The sequence below is a fragment of the Quercus robur genome, chromosome 2 (assembly GCF_932294415.1).
Source record: "Quercus robur chromosome 2, dhQueRobu3.1, whole genome shotgun sequence".
Classification (NCBI taxonomy): Eukaryota; Viridiplantae; Streptophyta; class Magnoliopsida; order Fagales; family Fagaceae; genus Quercus; species Quercus robur.
In genome coordinates this window covers 67308948-67327130 of record NC_065535.1, presented here as the reverse complement: position 1 = coordinate 67327130, position 18183 = coordinate 67308948, and the positions used below count along the sequence as shown (strand labels likewise).

At 34.8% G+C, this 18183-nt stretch overlaps 2 protein-coding genes across 3 annotated transcripts; one reads left to right on the top strand and one right to left on the bottom strand.

The window, feature by feature from the left end:
* Positions 1-44: 44 nt before the first annotated feature.
* LOC126714638 (UPF0481 protein At3g47200-like) lies at positions 45-2641 on the top strand. The gene is made up of 2 exons (XM_050414871.1): positions 45-95; positions 1228-2641. Exon 2 carries the CDS (start codon positions 1277-1279, stop codon positions 2555-2557), a length of 1281 nt encoding a protein of 426 aa, XP_050270828.1. The 5' UTR covers positions 45-95; positions 1228-1276; the 3' UTR covers positions 2558-2641.
* A 3865-nt stretch (positions 2642-6506) lies between these two features.
* On the bottom strand, positions 6507-15805 carry LOC126714640 (protein SAWADEE HOMEODOMAIN HOMOLOG 1-like). Of its 2 annotated transcripts, XM_050414872.1 has the most exons (9): positions 15332-15805; positions 12970-13055; positions 12776-12821; positions 12562-12700; positions 10826-10889; positions 8851-8902; positions 7840-7983; positions 6997-7116; positions 6507-6810 (listed from the first exon to the last, which is right to left on the bottom strand). In XM_050414872.1, exons 1-9 carry the CDS (start codon positions 15380-15382, stop codon positions 6673-6675), a joined length of 840 nt encoding a protein of 279 aa, XP_050270829.1. In that variant the 5' UTR covers positions 15383-15805; the 3' UTR covers positions 6507-6672. The 2 variants fall into 2 exon arrangements, with proteins under 2 accessions (XP_050270829.1, XP_050270830.1); XM_050414873.1 differs by lacking the exon at positions 6997-7116.
* Positions 15806-18183: the final 2378 nt, after the last annotated feature.

Genomic DNA, 18183 nt, shown 5'->3' with positions numbered 1-18183 from the left:
GGTCTACATGAACTTCTCTTGTTAATTTGTAGGATACTAAAGGCAGTCGTAACTCATAAGACTAGTGAAGCTTACAACAGTTGCACTCTTATCCGGTATATAATTTAATTCTAACCAGTTTTGTCTTGCATTTGAAGTACTACTGCCATTATTTTTTAATAATTTCTAAGCAATTTTCACTTTCGAAAGCAAGGGTGTTAATAAGCAGAATGTAATTTCTCTATTTTTGAATAATTTATGCCAAGTAGCCCTTTGGATGAATAATATTTCATTTAGCCTTTTACCTCACCTCATCTTTTTATCAATGACTAGTTTAAGTCATAAATGCAGAAAATTAAGAGATTTGATTTCATACCCTTTTCCAACTTCTTGAATTATTCTACTTTTAATTTCTTTAATTTATCAAATGAAAGTTTTTCTCCATTAAATGTTAGTTTTTCATATTATAACACTTGTTATTTTGTATATTCCAGTTTCACAAAATATTGAAGGGCTAAGAGAAAAAGTAGGAGAGAAAGAGAGAGAGAGAGAGAGAGTGAGAGATATCAAAGAAGTGTATGAAATTGGCATTGGTTTTAATTTAAAAAAAAATACTCTTAAAAAAAAGAAATAATAATTTTTATATTAAAAACATCAGATGTAAGAACCAAATATACATGTACACTTGATAAAAAAAATCAATTTGTGTGGAGTGGCATTTTTAGGGTCTAATTAATTATGGTTACTTATATATGTATATTGTATTACAATTTTTTCTACATTAGTTTAGTGACAAATAATAGATAATCAAAATTAATTTTTCAAACATTATAACACATATGAGTATTATGAAATAACTAATAACGAACAGAACATGCGCATTGTGCTGGACATCCACTAGTTCATATTTAAGGGCAAGACAGATCCTATGCGAGCTGGCTTCCATGAGTTTAGAAAACATTCTGTGTCAGTGTCAAACACCTTTTTTTTTTTTTTTTTTTTTTTTTTTTTTTTGTGGACAATTTCAAGTAATTATTCAGGACTTCCTCTTTATTACGTAATAATTGATTCATTGATAAAATTAATGATGGGATATTGGAATCTACCATGTAAGAAGAAAAAGTATCATTTATCATAATGGGGTACCTAATAGCTTCATACTTTTGAAGTTTTGTTTTCTATTCCATTTGAAAAGAATTGGGCCTAAAATTACAGTTTTTACCTTTTTTTTTTTTTGGGTCATTCCAGAAGAAGCAATTTAAGGAGGCAAAAAAGGAAAGGAAGCAGCATCTAAAATATGGCTGAGAACGAAGCAGATAGTGCTGCAATTGATATAGAAGGTTTGGTGGTACATTCCATAGAAGCTCGGATGTCCCAAGATCGATTCATGTCACCTAATTGTTGCATCTTCAAAACCCCAACCATACTCCGAGAGCTTAATAAAAAGGCTTATGTGCCTGATGCATTTTCTATTGGGCCTTTCCATCATGGCCGTCCAGAGTTCGAAGACACGGAAAAAATTAAAAGTAAGTATTTGCAAGGTCTTATTTCTCGATCACGCTCTAAGGAAACAATATTGAGGGATTTAATCAATTCAGTCAAGCATGTGGAGAGGGAGGCCCGTGAGTGTTATGCTGGGTCAATTGGTTACAGCTCAGATGAATTTGTAAAAATTTTGGTGATTGATGGCTGCTTCATTATTGAACTATTACGCAAGATGGCTGATGCGGAGCTTATAGAAGTAGATGACCCGGTTTTTGCCATGGCTTGTATGATGCAGTTTCTATTCCATGACTTGATATTGCTGGAAAACCAAGTACCTTGGATGGTACTGGAGCGTTTGTTCGACATGACCGTGGATCATAGTCATCCTAGAGACAATATATCCCTTATTGAACTGGGCAAATTATTTCTTCACAACAATTTCTTTAAAGGGCGGCTTTTTGATTACCTTCTTATTCAAGACACGAAGCATATCGTTGACTTGTGTAGAAAAATGTCGGTTTCATCATTTGCGGGGGAGGAAGACCAATTAGGTTCAGATTGGACTCTCCTGCCTTCTGCTACGAGCCTCGTAGAGGCTGGAGTGAAAATCGAAGAGGGTGAGTCTGGAAGTATCTTGGACATAAAATTTGATAATGGCGTCCTGAAAATCCCTTCATTACGCATTGAAGAGACAACAGAAACCTTATTTCGGAATATCATCAGCTTTGAACAATGCTACCCAAATTGTGAACCTAGGTTCACTTCCTATGCTATGCTCCTAGACAACCTCCTTAACACTGCCAAGGACGTGGACATATTCAGCGAGAATAAGATCATTAAGAATTGGTTGAATCCAGAAGATGCGATCCCGTTCTTCAACAAGCTGTACTACAATACTTGTGTCAATAACTTTTATTACCATAGCCTTTGCAAGGAAGTGAATGAATATTGCAATCGCAGGTGGCCTAGATGGCGTGCTGTGCTCGTGCGCAATTATTTCAACACTCCATGGGCTATTCTGTCAACAGCGGCAGCTGTCATCCTACTTATCCTCACCTTCGTACAAACTTGGTTCGCCATCTTTAAGAAATAAGAGTATGGAAAAGTGAACTTTCCTGTATTATTGTATGGTAGCGTATATTCGCGGGATATTTTATTTAATTTGCCTATTCCTGTTTGCTATTTAAACTCTTATCAATTTTACTTTTCCTCTTTTTCAATTGCAATCCAATTCATGCTAAACGCTATCCAGAAAAAGGGTAAAGTTTGACATAATAGAACTAAACACCGCTAATTTGGCTCATTTACTAATTTGATTATTTGTTTAAAGTGGGTAAAAGTACCCTTATGCCTAGAAAAAGTAATACTTCAAAAAACTGTACACAAGTAAGCTAATTTAACTTAAAAAAAAAAAAAAAAAAAGAAGCAAAATCTTAGAACAGAGCCAACAGTAAACTCACTATAAAACACGGGGGCCTTGGGCCGTGTTTTTTAAGCCGTGGCTATAAAAAACGCGGCCCAAGATAGACTGAAGCCACGTTTTATAAAAACAGGGCTTAAAAAAACTTTAAAGTCGCGTTTTTTAAGCAGGGCCATAGAATGGTCCTGAGGCTGCATTTTTTTGAGCTAAAAACGCAGCCTAAGGACCTCTGCATTTAATTTTTTGGCAAACTCTTTTTTTTTTTTTTTTTTTTTTCCCTTAACTGTGGCCGCATTTTTAAAATGCGGCTTAAAAAAACCTTGAAGTTGCGTTTTTTAAGCGGGGCCATAAAATGGTCCTGGGGCCATAGAAGTACTTCTGAGCACCTTTTCATAAGCCGAGCAATAGTTCTTACGTTGAGGCCAACATGCTGATAAGGTACCCACTTTAGGTTGTTGATCCAACGGGTAATTGTGTGCAACCATGCATCAGCACGAATTTCTTAATTCACAATCTATTGATTAAGGAATGGGCACTATTTTGAAAAACTGAACCCTAACCAGACCAACCTTTATATGCCAAGCATGGGCCATCATACTATCAAGGATTTTGAAGAGCTTTAAGCAAATGAATCCACATTAGGAGATTCTCTAGGTTGAAATATTTTGTATTGTGATTTTCTTTTCTTCTTCTCTTAGTAATGAATTTGGTGATATGTCAACATAAATAATGGCTTAATAATACCGCTGGTCCCTAAAGTTTAGTCCATGACCAATTTAATCCCTAAAGTTTTAAATGATCATTTAGTCCCATAGATGACATGGCCAAACTAAAAATTGACACATCATCACTCCTTATGACTAAAGCAAACACTTAAAGTTTGTTAGGGATTTAAATTGATCACTTTAAAATTTAGGGACTAAGAACTCTCAGGAGCAAAAATTTAGGAATTTTGGACCAACAACGTATTTTGACGACAAAGTATTAATTTTTACTGAAAAGGGAGAGATATTTTTTGTTTTGTTTTTTTTTTTATTTTTTATTTTTATAAATAATTACAACATGCTGCTAACCCCGTATCTCGAATTCTTTCCCTCCTAGACTCCCAAGCACTTTGTATACGGGAAAGTGTCAATTTAGTTACAAGGCTTTTGGCATTTTTTGTTGATATTGCAGTAAACAAACCAAAATATAAATTTGTGAGAAATTAAACTATTTTTTTAATTTTTTTTAATAAATAATTTATCTGTATGCAATCACAATATGAAGCAGCGAATTTAAAACCCATGGAATAAGTTTTGAACAGAATATTAATCATGACTATCTTGTCAGCAGTTTGCACCCATGCTGAAATCATATAAAAGACTTAGGATTTAAAGAGCTTTGAGGGGCTTTGCTTGAAATAGGTGCATCTGAAAGATCATCAAATAATTTCAGGGCACCAGATGAGGGAATGACTTTATCTTGCAACTGTTCTTGTCTATTATGGAATCAACTTTGCACCTATACCACAATGAGAACAAGATAGAGTTATAAAAGTTTCAAATACAAAGAAAATCGTAGTGTTTGAATGAAAAACCTGCTCCCATGTTATGGCAGATTTTCCATAAAAGCTAGAATGTACCAAGATCTATTCATCTCAAATAATTGAATCTTTAAAACCCCAACCATACTGGGCAGGATTAATGAAAAGGACCATGTCCCTGAAGCATTTTCTATTAGGCCTTTCCACCATGGCCGTCCAGAGTTCAAAGAGGTGGAAAAAAAATTAAATGTAAGTATTTGCAAGGCCTTATTTCTCGATCACCCTGTCCAGATGATATGTTGAGAAATTTAACCAAATCCGTCATGGATGTGGAGAAAGAATGAGTGCTATGCTGGGCCAATTGGTTACAGTCCAGATGAGTTTGTAAGAATTTTAGTGATTGATGGCTGCTTCATTATTGAACTATTTCGCAAGATAGCTTATAAGGAGCTTTAGAGAGAAGAATGACCTGATTTTCACCAGGGCTTGCATGTTCTTGTTTCTACTCCATGATTTGATTGGCTAGAAAGCCAAGTACCTTGGATGGTAATGGACCGTTTGTCCAACATGACCATGGATCCTACACACAACGAGCCCCTAATTGAACTGGTCAAAACATTTCCGCTACAAGACTCGTTGAGGCTGGAGTGAAAATCAAAAGGGGTGAGTCCAAAAGCTTCTTGGACAAAATATGAAAATGGTGCCCTGAGTTAATAGATAACTGCTACTACTATACATACATGATCTAAAAGCTAAAGGAAAAACTGAATCAACAACCTCCCTATATTGGCAGGAAAAGTTGTTAAAACAGCTACCTATCTAATGCTTACACGTGGAGCTGAGCTGTCAATCTTTAACTACTGCTTAACACCCTAATCCATATGAATAAACTGTTCATGAAAGGGTTTCAGCTTCTATTAAGTCCAGCAACTCCTTGCTAGCCCAAGTAGTCTTAGCTTGTACGGTACAATTGTGCCATGGGCCGTGCTTGTTCCATGAATGGGGCTTTTAGGAATACTCTCATCAGATTGCAATCCGCCGGAAGACTTACTCCACTCTCCCACAACATCCATTAAAAAGTTATTAGGTGATGCAACATTGATAAAAATTACACTAGATATAATTTGAAAAAAAAAAAAAAAAAAAAACCATAACAATTATACATATGATATTTAGTAACCTTTTTCAAGTGATGTTTACCTAGTGACATAGTATTAGTGTTATTGAAACTCCCCTTTGTTATTTTTTTATTTTATTTTTGGGGTAAACTAAATGTCAAACCCTTTATTATAGAAATGTTTTCAAATAAAACCATATAGTTGCAAAGGTTGTAGATTAAATTCTATATTTTAAGACCATTACAAATTAAACCTTATAATTATGCTAATTTCACACTGAGATTTGGGCATTTTAGGGTTTGATTTTTTTATAGTTTGATTGGGAGGTTTAATTTGGTACGATTTTAAAAGCCCAAAATTCTATTTGAAATCAACAACATTGTGGGGTGTAATTTTAAAACCACTCTAAAGTATATGGTTTAAAATGTAACTTGTCCTTTTTTCTTTTTTTTTTGTCAAATAAATAAATACAAACCTATTACCAAAGTTGATAATAATGTAATGGAGGTAATTTCGGTTTGGCCATGAAAATGAAATATTTTAATATATATATAAGGTCAATTAGTTTTTTTTTTTTTTTTTTTTTGGGTTAATTATTGAAAACTCTTAGTGATCATAAATTTTGGTAAAATCCCTACCATGTACCGACCACTGCCACAGACAGTGACAGAACTACATACAGACCAAGGGGGCCATGGCCCCCTGGCCTTTTGATTTTTTCTTACTAAAATATGCCAATATAAATTATATGAAAGATTTGGTTCAAAATTTTCATTTTTGGCCCCCTAAAATTGAACAATTCAGTGTCCCAAAAACCAAAAAAAGATAAAAAGAAAGAAAAAGAAGCTAAAGTGGTCATCTAGTTCATATATGTGGCCTGTTCCTTTCCGAAACAAAAATAAAAATCAATATTTTTTTTTTCAAACAAAAACAGTAAAAAATTCTCTAGGATCACATCCATAGACACAACATTCCAAGATTTTCAGAGTACCACAAGTTTTACCTTAAATACAAACATATCCCAAGTTTTACCTTATGTACAAACATATCCCAAAGTCACACTTCGCAAGAAGTGAAAAAGATTACTTCCATTTAGCCACAAAAAAGAAAAGAAAAGAAAGATCACTTCTGAGGGTGAATGTAAGCTAAAAAGGAAATCTGACTCCTTCTTGGATGTCAAAAGTGGGCTGTGAATAATGTTGTGTAGGCCCTACTTCAATATCCAGAGCAGACTGTGAATAATGTTTTGGCCTGCAACATATCCTCCCAAGATCAACTTTTTCCTGTTATGCAGCAAATGAAATCAGGCAGCAATAATGAATATAGTTTTCACACAACCAAAGTTTTTTAAGAGCAATGATCAGATACAAAAAGAAAGAAATTTGGAAGTTTCGCGCACGCACACATGAATGCACAAATGAGAGAGAGAGAGGAGAGAAATTTAAACAAAGTAATTTGTCCTTTATTACCTCAGTATTATCATGATCATAGCGGACAGTGAAGATGCACCTGCAGCCCCTGATGTCATGTTGCCTCTTTTGGATTCCCACAACATAGGCATCATGGTAAACTGCATGATCTTCCCTTTCCTGTTAATAAGCCAGGTGCAGACACCAAGATGCACCAAATTAGTGCTAATTTGAATTTCAAATTTTGAAAAGTTATTGATGTAATTTTGTCTTGATTGATGATTTTGTGGGATTATGTTTTATGTTTGAATTACTTTTCTTATTGATGTGCTCTCTGAAGCCTATTTTAAAAAGGCTCCAGTTAACATGTAAGACAGTAAGGTGGACTTTTGAATTGGAAAATTTTCAATTGCTGGGTGCTAATTCCTAGCATCTTGGGTGCTGAATTAAGTTGCTTGGTGCTGACTCCATGCAAACCCCTAAGTGCTGATCTTTGGTTCATCATTTTCCACTATGTTCAATTTTCCCCTTTATCCTCCATTTGATATTGTCAGGATCAATTAGCAAAAGTAGATATTGTCTGGCATCACCGTTGACTGTTGAGGTAAAAAGAAAGAGACACCTATAATGTTGAGGAAAGTTTTCGAATATCTAACAAGGCCACTCCATTATTTTCTTCCCGAATTAAGTAAGACTGATAATATGTCAGTTTTCTTCTAAAAAAGAAAAAAAGAAAGAAAGATAATATGACAGTTTAATGTTCTAGACTTTTTAATATCTAAGAGGTCATTATCTCAAAGGCATCATGTTTGTTTGGACATGAGGACCCATGATTGTAACACAGCTTATGGATCATATCCAATTTTTTATTTTTTATTTTAAAAGAACCAAGGAAAACATTACCTGGAAGCACAGCACAAGATCTCCAACCATCACCTTATGACACTCAGAGTGTTCTAAAGGAATAGACTGCTCACGCACTCCCCTTTTTACATTCACCCATTCATCCTCCTCATTACCAAAGCCAGCAAATCGTACACGAACTGCCTGTGATATATAATAGCACCTTTACATATATTAGCCAATATTATGCATTATGATTTTTATTTGGACGACACTGGACAGTATCACATTTACCATATAATTGGATGCAAGGGGCTGACATAGATACTGATTTTGTGAGGGTATGATAAGTGCACCTTGTTGCATTGAGTATGTATACCATAAATGCATTGCAAAATAAAGCTCGTTTTTTTGTTATTTTTTGCTAACTTGATTGTTTCTTTTGCTAATAGTTTTCCTTATCCAGATAAATTGAATGTATGAGAACAGTAATTAATCAGGAAAAAAAAAACCTAATGATTTTATGATTTGAACCAACACGGTTCTATTTTTTTTTATAGGAAATGTACCAAATATTAGTGACCCTGACAATTGGATTCCTAATTCCCACAGGTAACTCATCGTTCTTTACCACTGAAAGTGGCAGATTATTGATATCAGCTAGTAAGCTATACAGTTATATACGCAATTCTTTCCCTTCCCTCATGAAGAGAGAAGCTAGTTATGCCAAAAAAAATAAATAAATAACAAGAACCAATGCTTAAACCAAATTGAATAAATTCAACTCTAAATTAGCCTCACTCATATTATCCTAAATTTAAATCACGTTAAATACCTGTAAGGGCTCAAAAGTCAAAACTAGCTCTTGCTTGAAATAATCCAAGCAGCTGCTGTTCATAACGCACATTTATGCGACAAACATTACAAAGCAGCCAGTTTCATTTAGCATGTAGACATGGAAGAGTTGTAATTTTATTTTTTTCTTTCCAAAGATATTAATAACCAAAAGGGTCTTATGTTAAAAAAATTGTTATTGTCCCAAAAGTATATAAATCTGATAATGAATCTTACAAGTTCGCCGGTACTAAGAAACTTGTAATTGAGGAACGAAGCAACATCATACCTGGAAAGCCATTAAAATATTAGCTATGGTTCACAAATAAATTCAAAAGGAGATTACAATATTCACAACCGAGGTCATATATCTTGAAATTGATTTTCACACTGGTGGTAAAGATACTTGTGAGTTTAAATTATCTTGAGATTGCATTATAACATCACGGAAACTGGTATTCTGAGAACCACTACTACAAGAATCCTTATACTTTCATCAAGCTTTTAAACCTTTTGTTGTATCAAAGAAACAATTTGTGCTCTATTCTGAATTAATTAGAATTCAACAAGCGATCTTAAAAAAACACTACCAGCATAGACAAGAACTACCTTTAGATCTTTTGGCCTATTAAGGCCAGTAGGCCACACAATATCATAAACAAAGTAAGATAAGTGATGAAGTAGGAAGAATTAATTAATGCTTCAAAGTTTGGGGTTAAGGGAAGTACAGGGTGACGCTGGTAATAATTTAGAAAGGTAATAACATTATTATAAGAAAGCCTGCATTGAAAATAAAAGAAGGTATATTATAACTTGGATAGAATCATACCAGTCATTGAAATGAATAATATTGATATAAGCAAAAGTTTCGTCCCTTTACAAGATTTTCTAAATCCTAACAAACCTTCACTTGTCCACAAAAGTAATGTTTTACAAAAACCATTTCTTTCTTAATGTAATCTTACTTTCACAGTTTCTTTTTACTTTTCTAATATATTTTGTATTTTTATTTTTCCAAGTTCTGAATTAATAGCAATGTGCAAACCCAGTTTTCCAGCATCAAGTTCTATATTTGACCTTTACAAATATATCTGTACACATCAACCCAAAATCATTAATGTCAAAAGATAAAAAAATAGTATTGGCATGAAGTTTGAACTATTTAAACTTTTAAACACATATTTAATAAAAAAAAAAATAGAACTTACTTTATTGAGACCGCAACAGATTGTAAAAAGGAATGTAGATTTATAATGTAATTAATGCAATAGTCTATTCTGGTTATCAGTCCATCTTTACATACCTACGATACATAGTTATGTGCACTTTCAGGATGTCTTTAAGAGGCAAAGTTGGAACAGCAGGGGTCACTGTTTTAGTATGACTCCATAAGAGTGATTATAGGCATTAAAAAACAAGTATAACTACTCACAGACCACAAAAGTACATAAGAAATGTAACTAATGGCTTCCTTTATATGTAATTGCTATATTTTGGGTTGGTCTTATGTAGACTACAAAGCTCCCACTTCTACAAGGTCTGTTAGAGGTCATTTGTAGGCAACCTCACCCCTAATATTTTTCCCTGGAGAAGCTGATTTCCATCCTCAAACCAGTGACATGGTGCTTTAGGTGAAAGGCAATTGCCATCACACCAAGGCCTGATCTATAATTGATATATCTTGGTATTACCTGAAAATTCTTCCTAGCACATTATCCAGTTTATCATGTCTTATAAATAGCAAGGGTCTTCAATGCCCTCAATTTTTAGTTGACAAAATCCCCACAGAAATACAATGACCAACCTGCCTAAATTTAATTATTTCAAGTTGTGCAAATTATTGGGAAAAGAAATCAAGGAAATTGAAAATTTTAAACCAAGCTGGTAAACTTTTTCAACATATTTAAATATTACTAATTTGGGCTGTATTCTGATAAATGAATAAGATACACAAATTTAAAGGAACAAATAAGTGCTCCAAAGTGAAGCCTATTCCAAAGCATAAGGCACACTAAAGCAATTAGTTAATGTCATTCATTTATGTGCTAAATTAGTTCTTGTATAATACAAGGAATATAATAATAATAACAAATCCTATTTATGTTGACATATAGATGCTGTAGAATTTATGTGCTATGTATAACGCATAGTACATATTTCCAATACCTATTAAGCGTATATTGCATGTCTCGATTAAAAGATATGTTCTCACCATGCATTATCTTTCTTTGATTTAGCTTCATATGTCAACCCTGAAAGATCTGAAATCTTTTTACCTGCATTGACCTTGTTATCATAAGCTTCTCTAGAAAATCATAATTGCGTTATAATTTATTTATTTATTGGTAAGTTACACATGCACATAGTGAGTCTTGAACCTACGACCTCACCTTCCACCTATTACTTGCAAGGAAATGAGGTGCTAATTGAGATAGAGGTCAATGGCAATTATAGTTGCATTAAATTACATGTAATATTCCAATTTTACCATTATAAATAAGATAGCTTGTTGAGAATTCATTTTAAAGCATAGCATACCTCCATGGTCTGAAATGAGGATAACGTATGGCATTAATACAACAATTAAAGTGGCCAAAAATCTGTAGCCCTATGTATTGCCAAAAATAACCCATCTCAGATGGTCATTGAGTGATTAACAGTAGCAGATATAATAAATATGAAATGCTAGACAAGACAGAGAGAAGTAAGAAGCATACCTAAAACAATGAAAATAGTTTTTTATTAAGACAAAAAGAAAAAAAGATATAGTACTCACATAGTTAATTAATATGAGTATGATACAAATAAAATATATTGGAAATTGAACTAATTAAATCAATTTGCAAAAATGCAACATTACTTATGCAACCGCAGAACCAACATAGTCAGCGGGCTACAAGATTTGTACTTAAAATATCTAAAGTGCATTTAATTTGGCTCATTTACTAATTTTCTGAAAGTGGGTAAAAGTACCCTTATACCTAGAAAAAGTAAGGCTTTAAAAACTGAACATAAGCAAGTAAGCTAATAAAGCTCAAAAAAAGAAAAGAAAGCTAAAGCTTAGAACAGAGTCCACAGTAAACTTCTGAGCACCATTTCATAAGCTGAGCAATAGTTCTTAAGTTGAAGCCAACATGCTGATAAGGTGCCCACTCTAGGTTGTTGAAGCAACAGGCAACTGTGTGCAACCATGCATTAGTGCAAATTTCTTAATTTACAATCTATTGATTAAGGAATGGGCACTATTAAAAAACCCTAACCACACCTACCTTTATATGCCAAGCCTGGACCATCATACTATCAAGGATTTTGTTGAGCTTTAAGCAGATGAATCCACATTAGGAGATTCATTAGATTGAAATATTTTGTGCTGTGATTTTCTTGCCTTCTTCTCTTCGTAGTGAATTTGATGATATGTCAGCATAAAGAATGTCTTAACTAATATTGTTGGTCCCTAAAGTTTAGCCCAAGACCAATTTAGTCCCTTAAGTTTAAAATGATCACTTAGTCCCTTAGATGACATGGCCAAACTAAAAATTGACAAATCATCTCTCCTTAGAGATTAAAGTAATCACTTAAAATTTGTTAGAGACTAAAATTGATCACTTTAAGTTTGTTAGGGACTAAAAGTGATCACTTTAAACTTTAGGGACTAAGATCTATCATGAGCAAAAGTTTAGAGACCTTGGACCAACAATGTATTTTGACCACGGTATTAATTATTACTCAACAGGGAGAGATTTTTTTTTATTGATATTGCTGTAAACAAACCAAAATATAAATTTGTGATAAATTAAAAAACTTTTAAAAATTATTTATCTATATGCAATCACTATTTGAAGCATTGAATTAAAAACCCATGGAACAAGTATTGAACAGAATATTAATCATGAGTATCTTGTCAACAGCTTGCACCCATGCTGAAAAAAAAAAAAAAAAAAAAAAGACCTTTAGGATTTAAAAAGCTTTCAGGGGCTTTGCTTGAAATAGGTACATCTGAAAGATCATCAAATAATTTCAGGGCACCAGATGAGGGAGTAACTTTATCTTGCAACTGTTCATGTCTATTTTGGAACCAACTTTGCACCTATAACACAATGAGAACAAGGTAGAGTTATAAAAGTTTCAAATACAAAGAACTTGTAGTGTTTGAATGAAAAACCTGCTCCCATGTTATGGCAGATTTTCCAGCACAACTAGCTGAGCAACTGCAATGATAAAGCAAGCCAAGAAAAAGATACAATACGAGGATTAATTACACCCTATTATAAGGAAGTACATTATCTTCTTATCACTTTAAGAAACCATTTCATTGAAGTATGCTATAGTTAAGATATGAGTGAAATGGAAGTTCACCTAAAGCTGGTTGCAATATCCTGGAAAAACGCCTGACCAAGTGATTGTTCCCCTATCTCCTTAAATATCTTCTCCATGTCTTTAATCTATGAACAGACAAAAAAGTAATAATCATCATAGAAGCTAGACAAAAAAGAGAGCAGTATGATGGTAAATTGGTAATATGAAATGTAAATTGCAAATTAAATGAAAATAATCTATTCCAATTAGTGGGGTTCAACTAATCTCAAGATTTGATCTAAGGCTGCAAAAACAAAGGAACATTCTTATTAGCCCAAATGTAAAAGAATTTTGCACACACTGCCAATCGTGATGCTTTGGCTTTAGCAAGCTTTGATCAACCAAAAATATACCCACATCAGATCCTCTTTGTTTTAAAAGGTATCAGTTGGAAAACTCATCTCATCACCACCAGAAGCAACATAATAAATATATGAAGGCAGGTCACACAGTTCAATCATATATTGACGAGTAAAATGAACATGTCATAATTATTCTAGAATATAAGATTTCACAATCTGCCATTTATTTTCCAGAAAGCATTTCTGCAAATCTCAGACAATGCTCTGACACAGAATCATTTATTATTCAAAATTATATAATAATTTCCACCATAAAATGTTCAGGCATTACTAAATCATCAATTTTGGAAGAAAGATCAACTCTTCCCACTTTGTTAGAATAATTAGCTAATCGTCAAAACTTTGATGCAAGTGAAAGTGGAAAGTAAAGCATAATAAAACAATTAATGTCCCTTCTGACAGGATTGTCAGACTAATCAATACAAATAAATGTACCCAATGTTGTTAAAATAGTGCTTAGGTGAGCTTAAAGCTCAACCCAAGGTCCGAAGGCTTCACTTAGTCGAAGTGAAGCTCATTTAATGAAGTGCACCTCAATGACCTCATGCACGCTTTTCTGGCACTTTGTGAAGAAGTAAATAGCAGGCTTATGTGCGCTTTTTATTTTTTGCTAAAAAAATATATAATGAATCATCAAAAGTAACTACTTGATTTTGAAGGAAATGATATGGAAATTGATTTATTAATCAAACATTGTTTTTAAGGTGTTGTACACAAACAACTTTTTGTTTATAACAACATATCGAAAGACATGAACAAGGATAACTTACTATTCTTGTGGTTTTTGGTCTTTGCCTTTTGGATTTATTTCAAAGAACCATATACTTCATTTGACCATAGCTATCCCAATTATGTATTTTTATAAGGTACAAGAGAATTATACAAAATGTCTTGTTTAAACTTTCTATGAGTAGATTGCTATCATATTGTCGTCCATAAATAATTGTTATCACTTTTACTATATAAAAATTTAAGAAATAGAAATAACTTATATAAAATTTAAACTTACAAACTGTGCAATTGCACCATCCATTTTAGCTAATAAGAAAAAGACATTATTATTTTGAGTCTATTAACTTTTTTTTTTTCTTATAATATGCTCTGTATCTTTTTATTAGAAATTATTATATAAAATATCTGAAAACATGCACTTTACTTTAATCAGTCGCAGTCTTACACTTTGCTTTGTGCCCAGACTCCAAGAGGCTTGTGTTCTTAAGTGCACTTGATGGTATTACCAACACTGAATGTACCACGTAATAACTCATATCCTTAAAAAAGGTACGAATCCTCTTTAGAGGTGCACTTTTCCACTGATGTCCGATGTGGAAATAAAGTTTATATTGTGTTTTACTTGTACCATACAAGCCCGCTAACAAAAATTTGGTACATTCTAACTACTGAGTCTTAATTGGTAATCTTTCTCTGTTTCTTTTATGCAAATTTCTTTTTTCTCCTTTGGAGTTGCAAATACAATATATGCTAAAACACCCTCATAGACAAAATAACAACTTCAACCTTGATATGGTACAACATTATTAGCCACTCGAATCTAGACGGCAAAATCATAAGGTAAGGTAGTGCATACTGTACACAAAGCAGAAAACTCTACTTCAAACTACATCCCCTATGATTCTTCCTTCATTGGAGATTGCCCCCTATCCAAGCTTGATAAAGCCTCCCCAGCCTAGCACTGAAGGCCTCGATCAAAGTCCATCTTCATATAATCATATTATGTAATATCTAATTTAACGACTAGCTAGCCAGCCACCCACCCAAAAAAAAAGTCTTCTATTAATTTATTTTAGAAAATACTTAATTGAATTGGAGAACCAAGTAAAACCCACAAATGCCAAATTAGAAAAAACCCCATTAGAGAAAAAGTACATGCAATCAACCATCTGAACCGGATAACAAAAGGAAGCTAAGTAAAGCAGTTAAATTTAAGCTGAGAAATGAAGGACCCATGAGTGGATTCACAAAGAGGATGATGAGTGTACCTCAGCTAGAGTGAATTCAGAGAGAGAATCCTTTGGACCAAAGCCCTCCATTGCTGAGAGTGACTGATTGTGAAAGTGACGGAGTAAACAGAGAGAGAGAGGGACAGAGGAAATGCCATTGTCACTCTGTGTCTGTGGGGGATTTGTCACTTACACGTGTCTTCTCAGGGGAGCCTCGGAAGTCTGAACTCTGCACTGACCTTTCAAGAAAGAGGAATACTTTAAAAAGGAACTAAGAAGCGCACCGTTTCACAGTAAAACAGAAAACAAAAAAGAGCTAAAAGAAACATAGGACATAGGAGGACAATAGGCCCATAGAGGATGACAGAAGAAGCCCATTTTGCAAGAACCTGGGCTGCTGTGTTTGCAACCCGAGGTCTGTGGGAGGCAGTCTAATACTTGAAAGCTAAATAAGCCCAAGTGGGTATGTTCGCATTGATGTTCCAGTCTGCTTGCGAGGAAGAGGATTTGATGGCACCTATAACATTACAAAAAAAAAAAAAAAAAAAAAAAAAAACCACATTTATGATAATATTTTATGCTTGGAGTTGGAGCAAAGTTGTCAATATAAGGTCATTTCGGTTTAATAAAGGAAGCGAAATATTTCTTTTTTTTTTTTGAGAAAGGAATGAATCCACTTTTATTAAGAAAATAATCAACTTTAAGTCGTTACATCAACATACACCAAATAGGAAATGTCTGGCGGAACCGATTCCATCCAAACGGACAAAGGGGAAGAATTTCTTGCTCTCCTAGCTAAAGCATGAGCAACTTCGTTGCCCTGCCGCCTCACGTGAGAGAAAGAACAAGATTGAAACCAACCCATAAATGACATACAGTCTTTAACAATGTGCCCAATACTGGACCTGTCTGGGCAGCCCCTTGTTAGGGCCTTTACAACATTCTCTGAATCACCCTAAAAAATAACTCTACACAATCCCAATTCCTCCATGAAGATCATAGCCCTCCTAGCTGCCAACGCCTCAAGAATCTCCATCGTTTGAGGCATGACGATCTTCTCTGCTAGGGACGCCATCACCTGTCCCAGTTCATTCCGCACAACAATGCCGATTCCTGCTGCTTCTTCCTCCACAAAGTAAGCCCCGTCGAAGTTTGCTTTGTACACCCCAGGTTCCGGTGGTGTCCAATGTTGTGACTGTGGTTGTAATCTCAGCGGCATGTTCTTGGGTTTTTCCTGAAAATCTTTTAAAATAGCTTCTGCCGTGTCCACTATCTTCTCAGGTGGTAAGCATTGCTCCTTGAAGTGGCATTTGTTTCTTCTGCACCAGACCAACCATGCGATCACTGTGAACAGCTCTATGTCTTCTTCATTTTGTTTTACAGCGGACACCAGATCACTGAAGGAGTCCAAATGCATCTGAGTTTGTTTGACACTATTAAATCCACGAGCCCAACAACACTGACTTTGGACACATTCCCAGAGTGCATGCAGCACGGTTTCTCTGTTCAATCCACAGCTGTTGCACACAGGAGAGTTTACCACATTCCGTCGATGGAGGTTCGCCAAGGTTGGTAAGGACTCGGTACAAGCTCTCCAACAGAAGTTTTTGATTTTGTTTGGGATCCTCATCTTCCAAATTCCCTTCCAGAAACTTCTCAGATTGCTGCTGTTTGACCCCGACCCTTCTCCTCTGTTTTCAAGCTCTTCCAATAACTAATATCCCGTCTTCACCGAGTAATTTCTGTCCCTAGTACGTGGCCACACTAAGCAGTCCCTCATCACCGATTTACATAATGGAATGGCTTTCATTTGCTGAGCCAAAAAAGGTGCAACTAATAAGTCAATCTGCTCCTCATTCCACTCCATTGTGGTCGGATTATTGAGTGAGGAAATAGTAGAATCATCCTTTGAACCTGGTGTGCGTGGTACAGCTCCATTCGGGAAGCATCCAGGAATCCAATTGTCATGGAACACCCTAATCTGCGTGCCATCACCCACTCTCCACATCATTCCTTTTTCAATAACATGTCTAGCTTTAAGCAAGCTTTGCCAAGCAAAGGAACCCGTGGAGCATCTTGCTTCAAAAACCGATCCTGAAGGGAAAAACTTGGTGCTGAAAACCTTATACAGAAGGGACTCCTTTTCAGTTTGTAATCTCCAAATTTGTTTAGCGAGCATAGCTTCATTAAATCTAACCAAATCTTTGAATCCCATTCCCCCTTCCGCTTTTGATTTGCACAAGATTTTCCAATTTTTCCAATGGATTTTCCGCTATCCACCTCGCTCTCCCCACCAAAATTTTCTTATTTGCAATTCAATCTCTTTGCATAAACCCACCGGTAATTTGAAGCAAGTCATTGCAAAAGTAGGGATCGCTTGAACCACTGCTTTTAGTAAGACCTCTCTTCCCGCTTGAGATAAAAGTTTCTCCTTCCACCCTTGAAGCTTCACCCACACCCTTTCCTTAATGTAGTTTAAGCTCGCCTTTTTATTTTTCCCCACAACTGCAGGCAGCCCAAGGTACTTCTCATACTCCTTTATTTCTGCAACCCCTAAAAGATCCATGATTTCTCTCTTCATGTCATTGGATACAGCTTTACTAAAGAAAAGCGTCGTCTTCTCCCGGTTTATTTTCTGGCCGGATGCATGCTCATAGCTAGTTAGGATTTTTTGGATGGCTTGTAAATCTTCCTTCCTTGCACGGCAAAATAATAAGCTGTCATCTGCAAAAAATAGGTGAGTAATTTTTGGCCCATTTTTGCATAATGAAAAGCCTTTGATACTATCGTCACTTGCAGCCTTCTGGATCATTCGATTTAACCCTTCCGAGCATAATAAGAACAAGTATGGTGACAATGGGTCCCCTTGGCGAATTCCCCTAGAAGGGAAA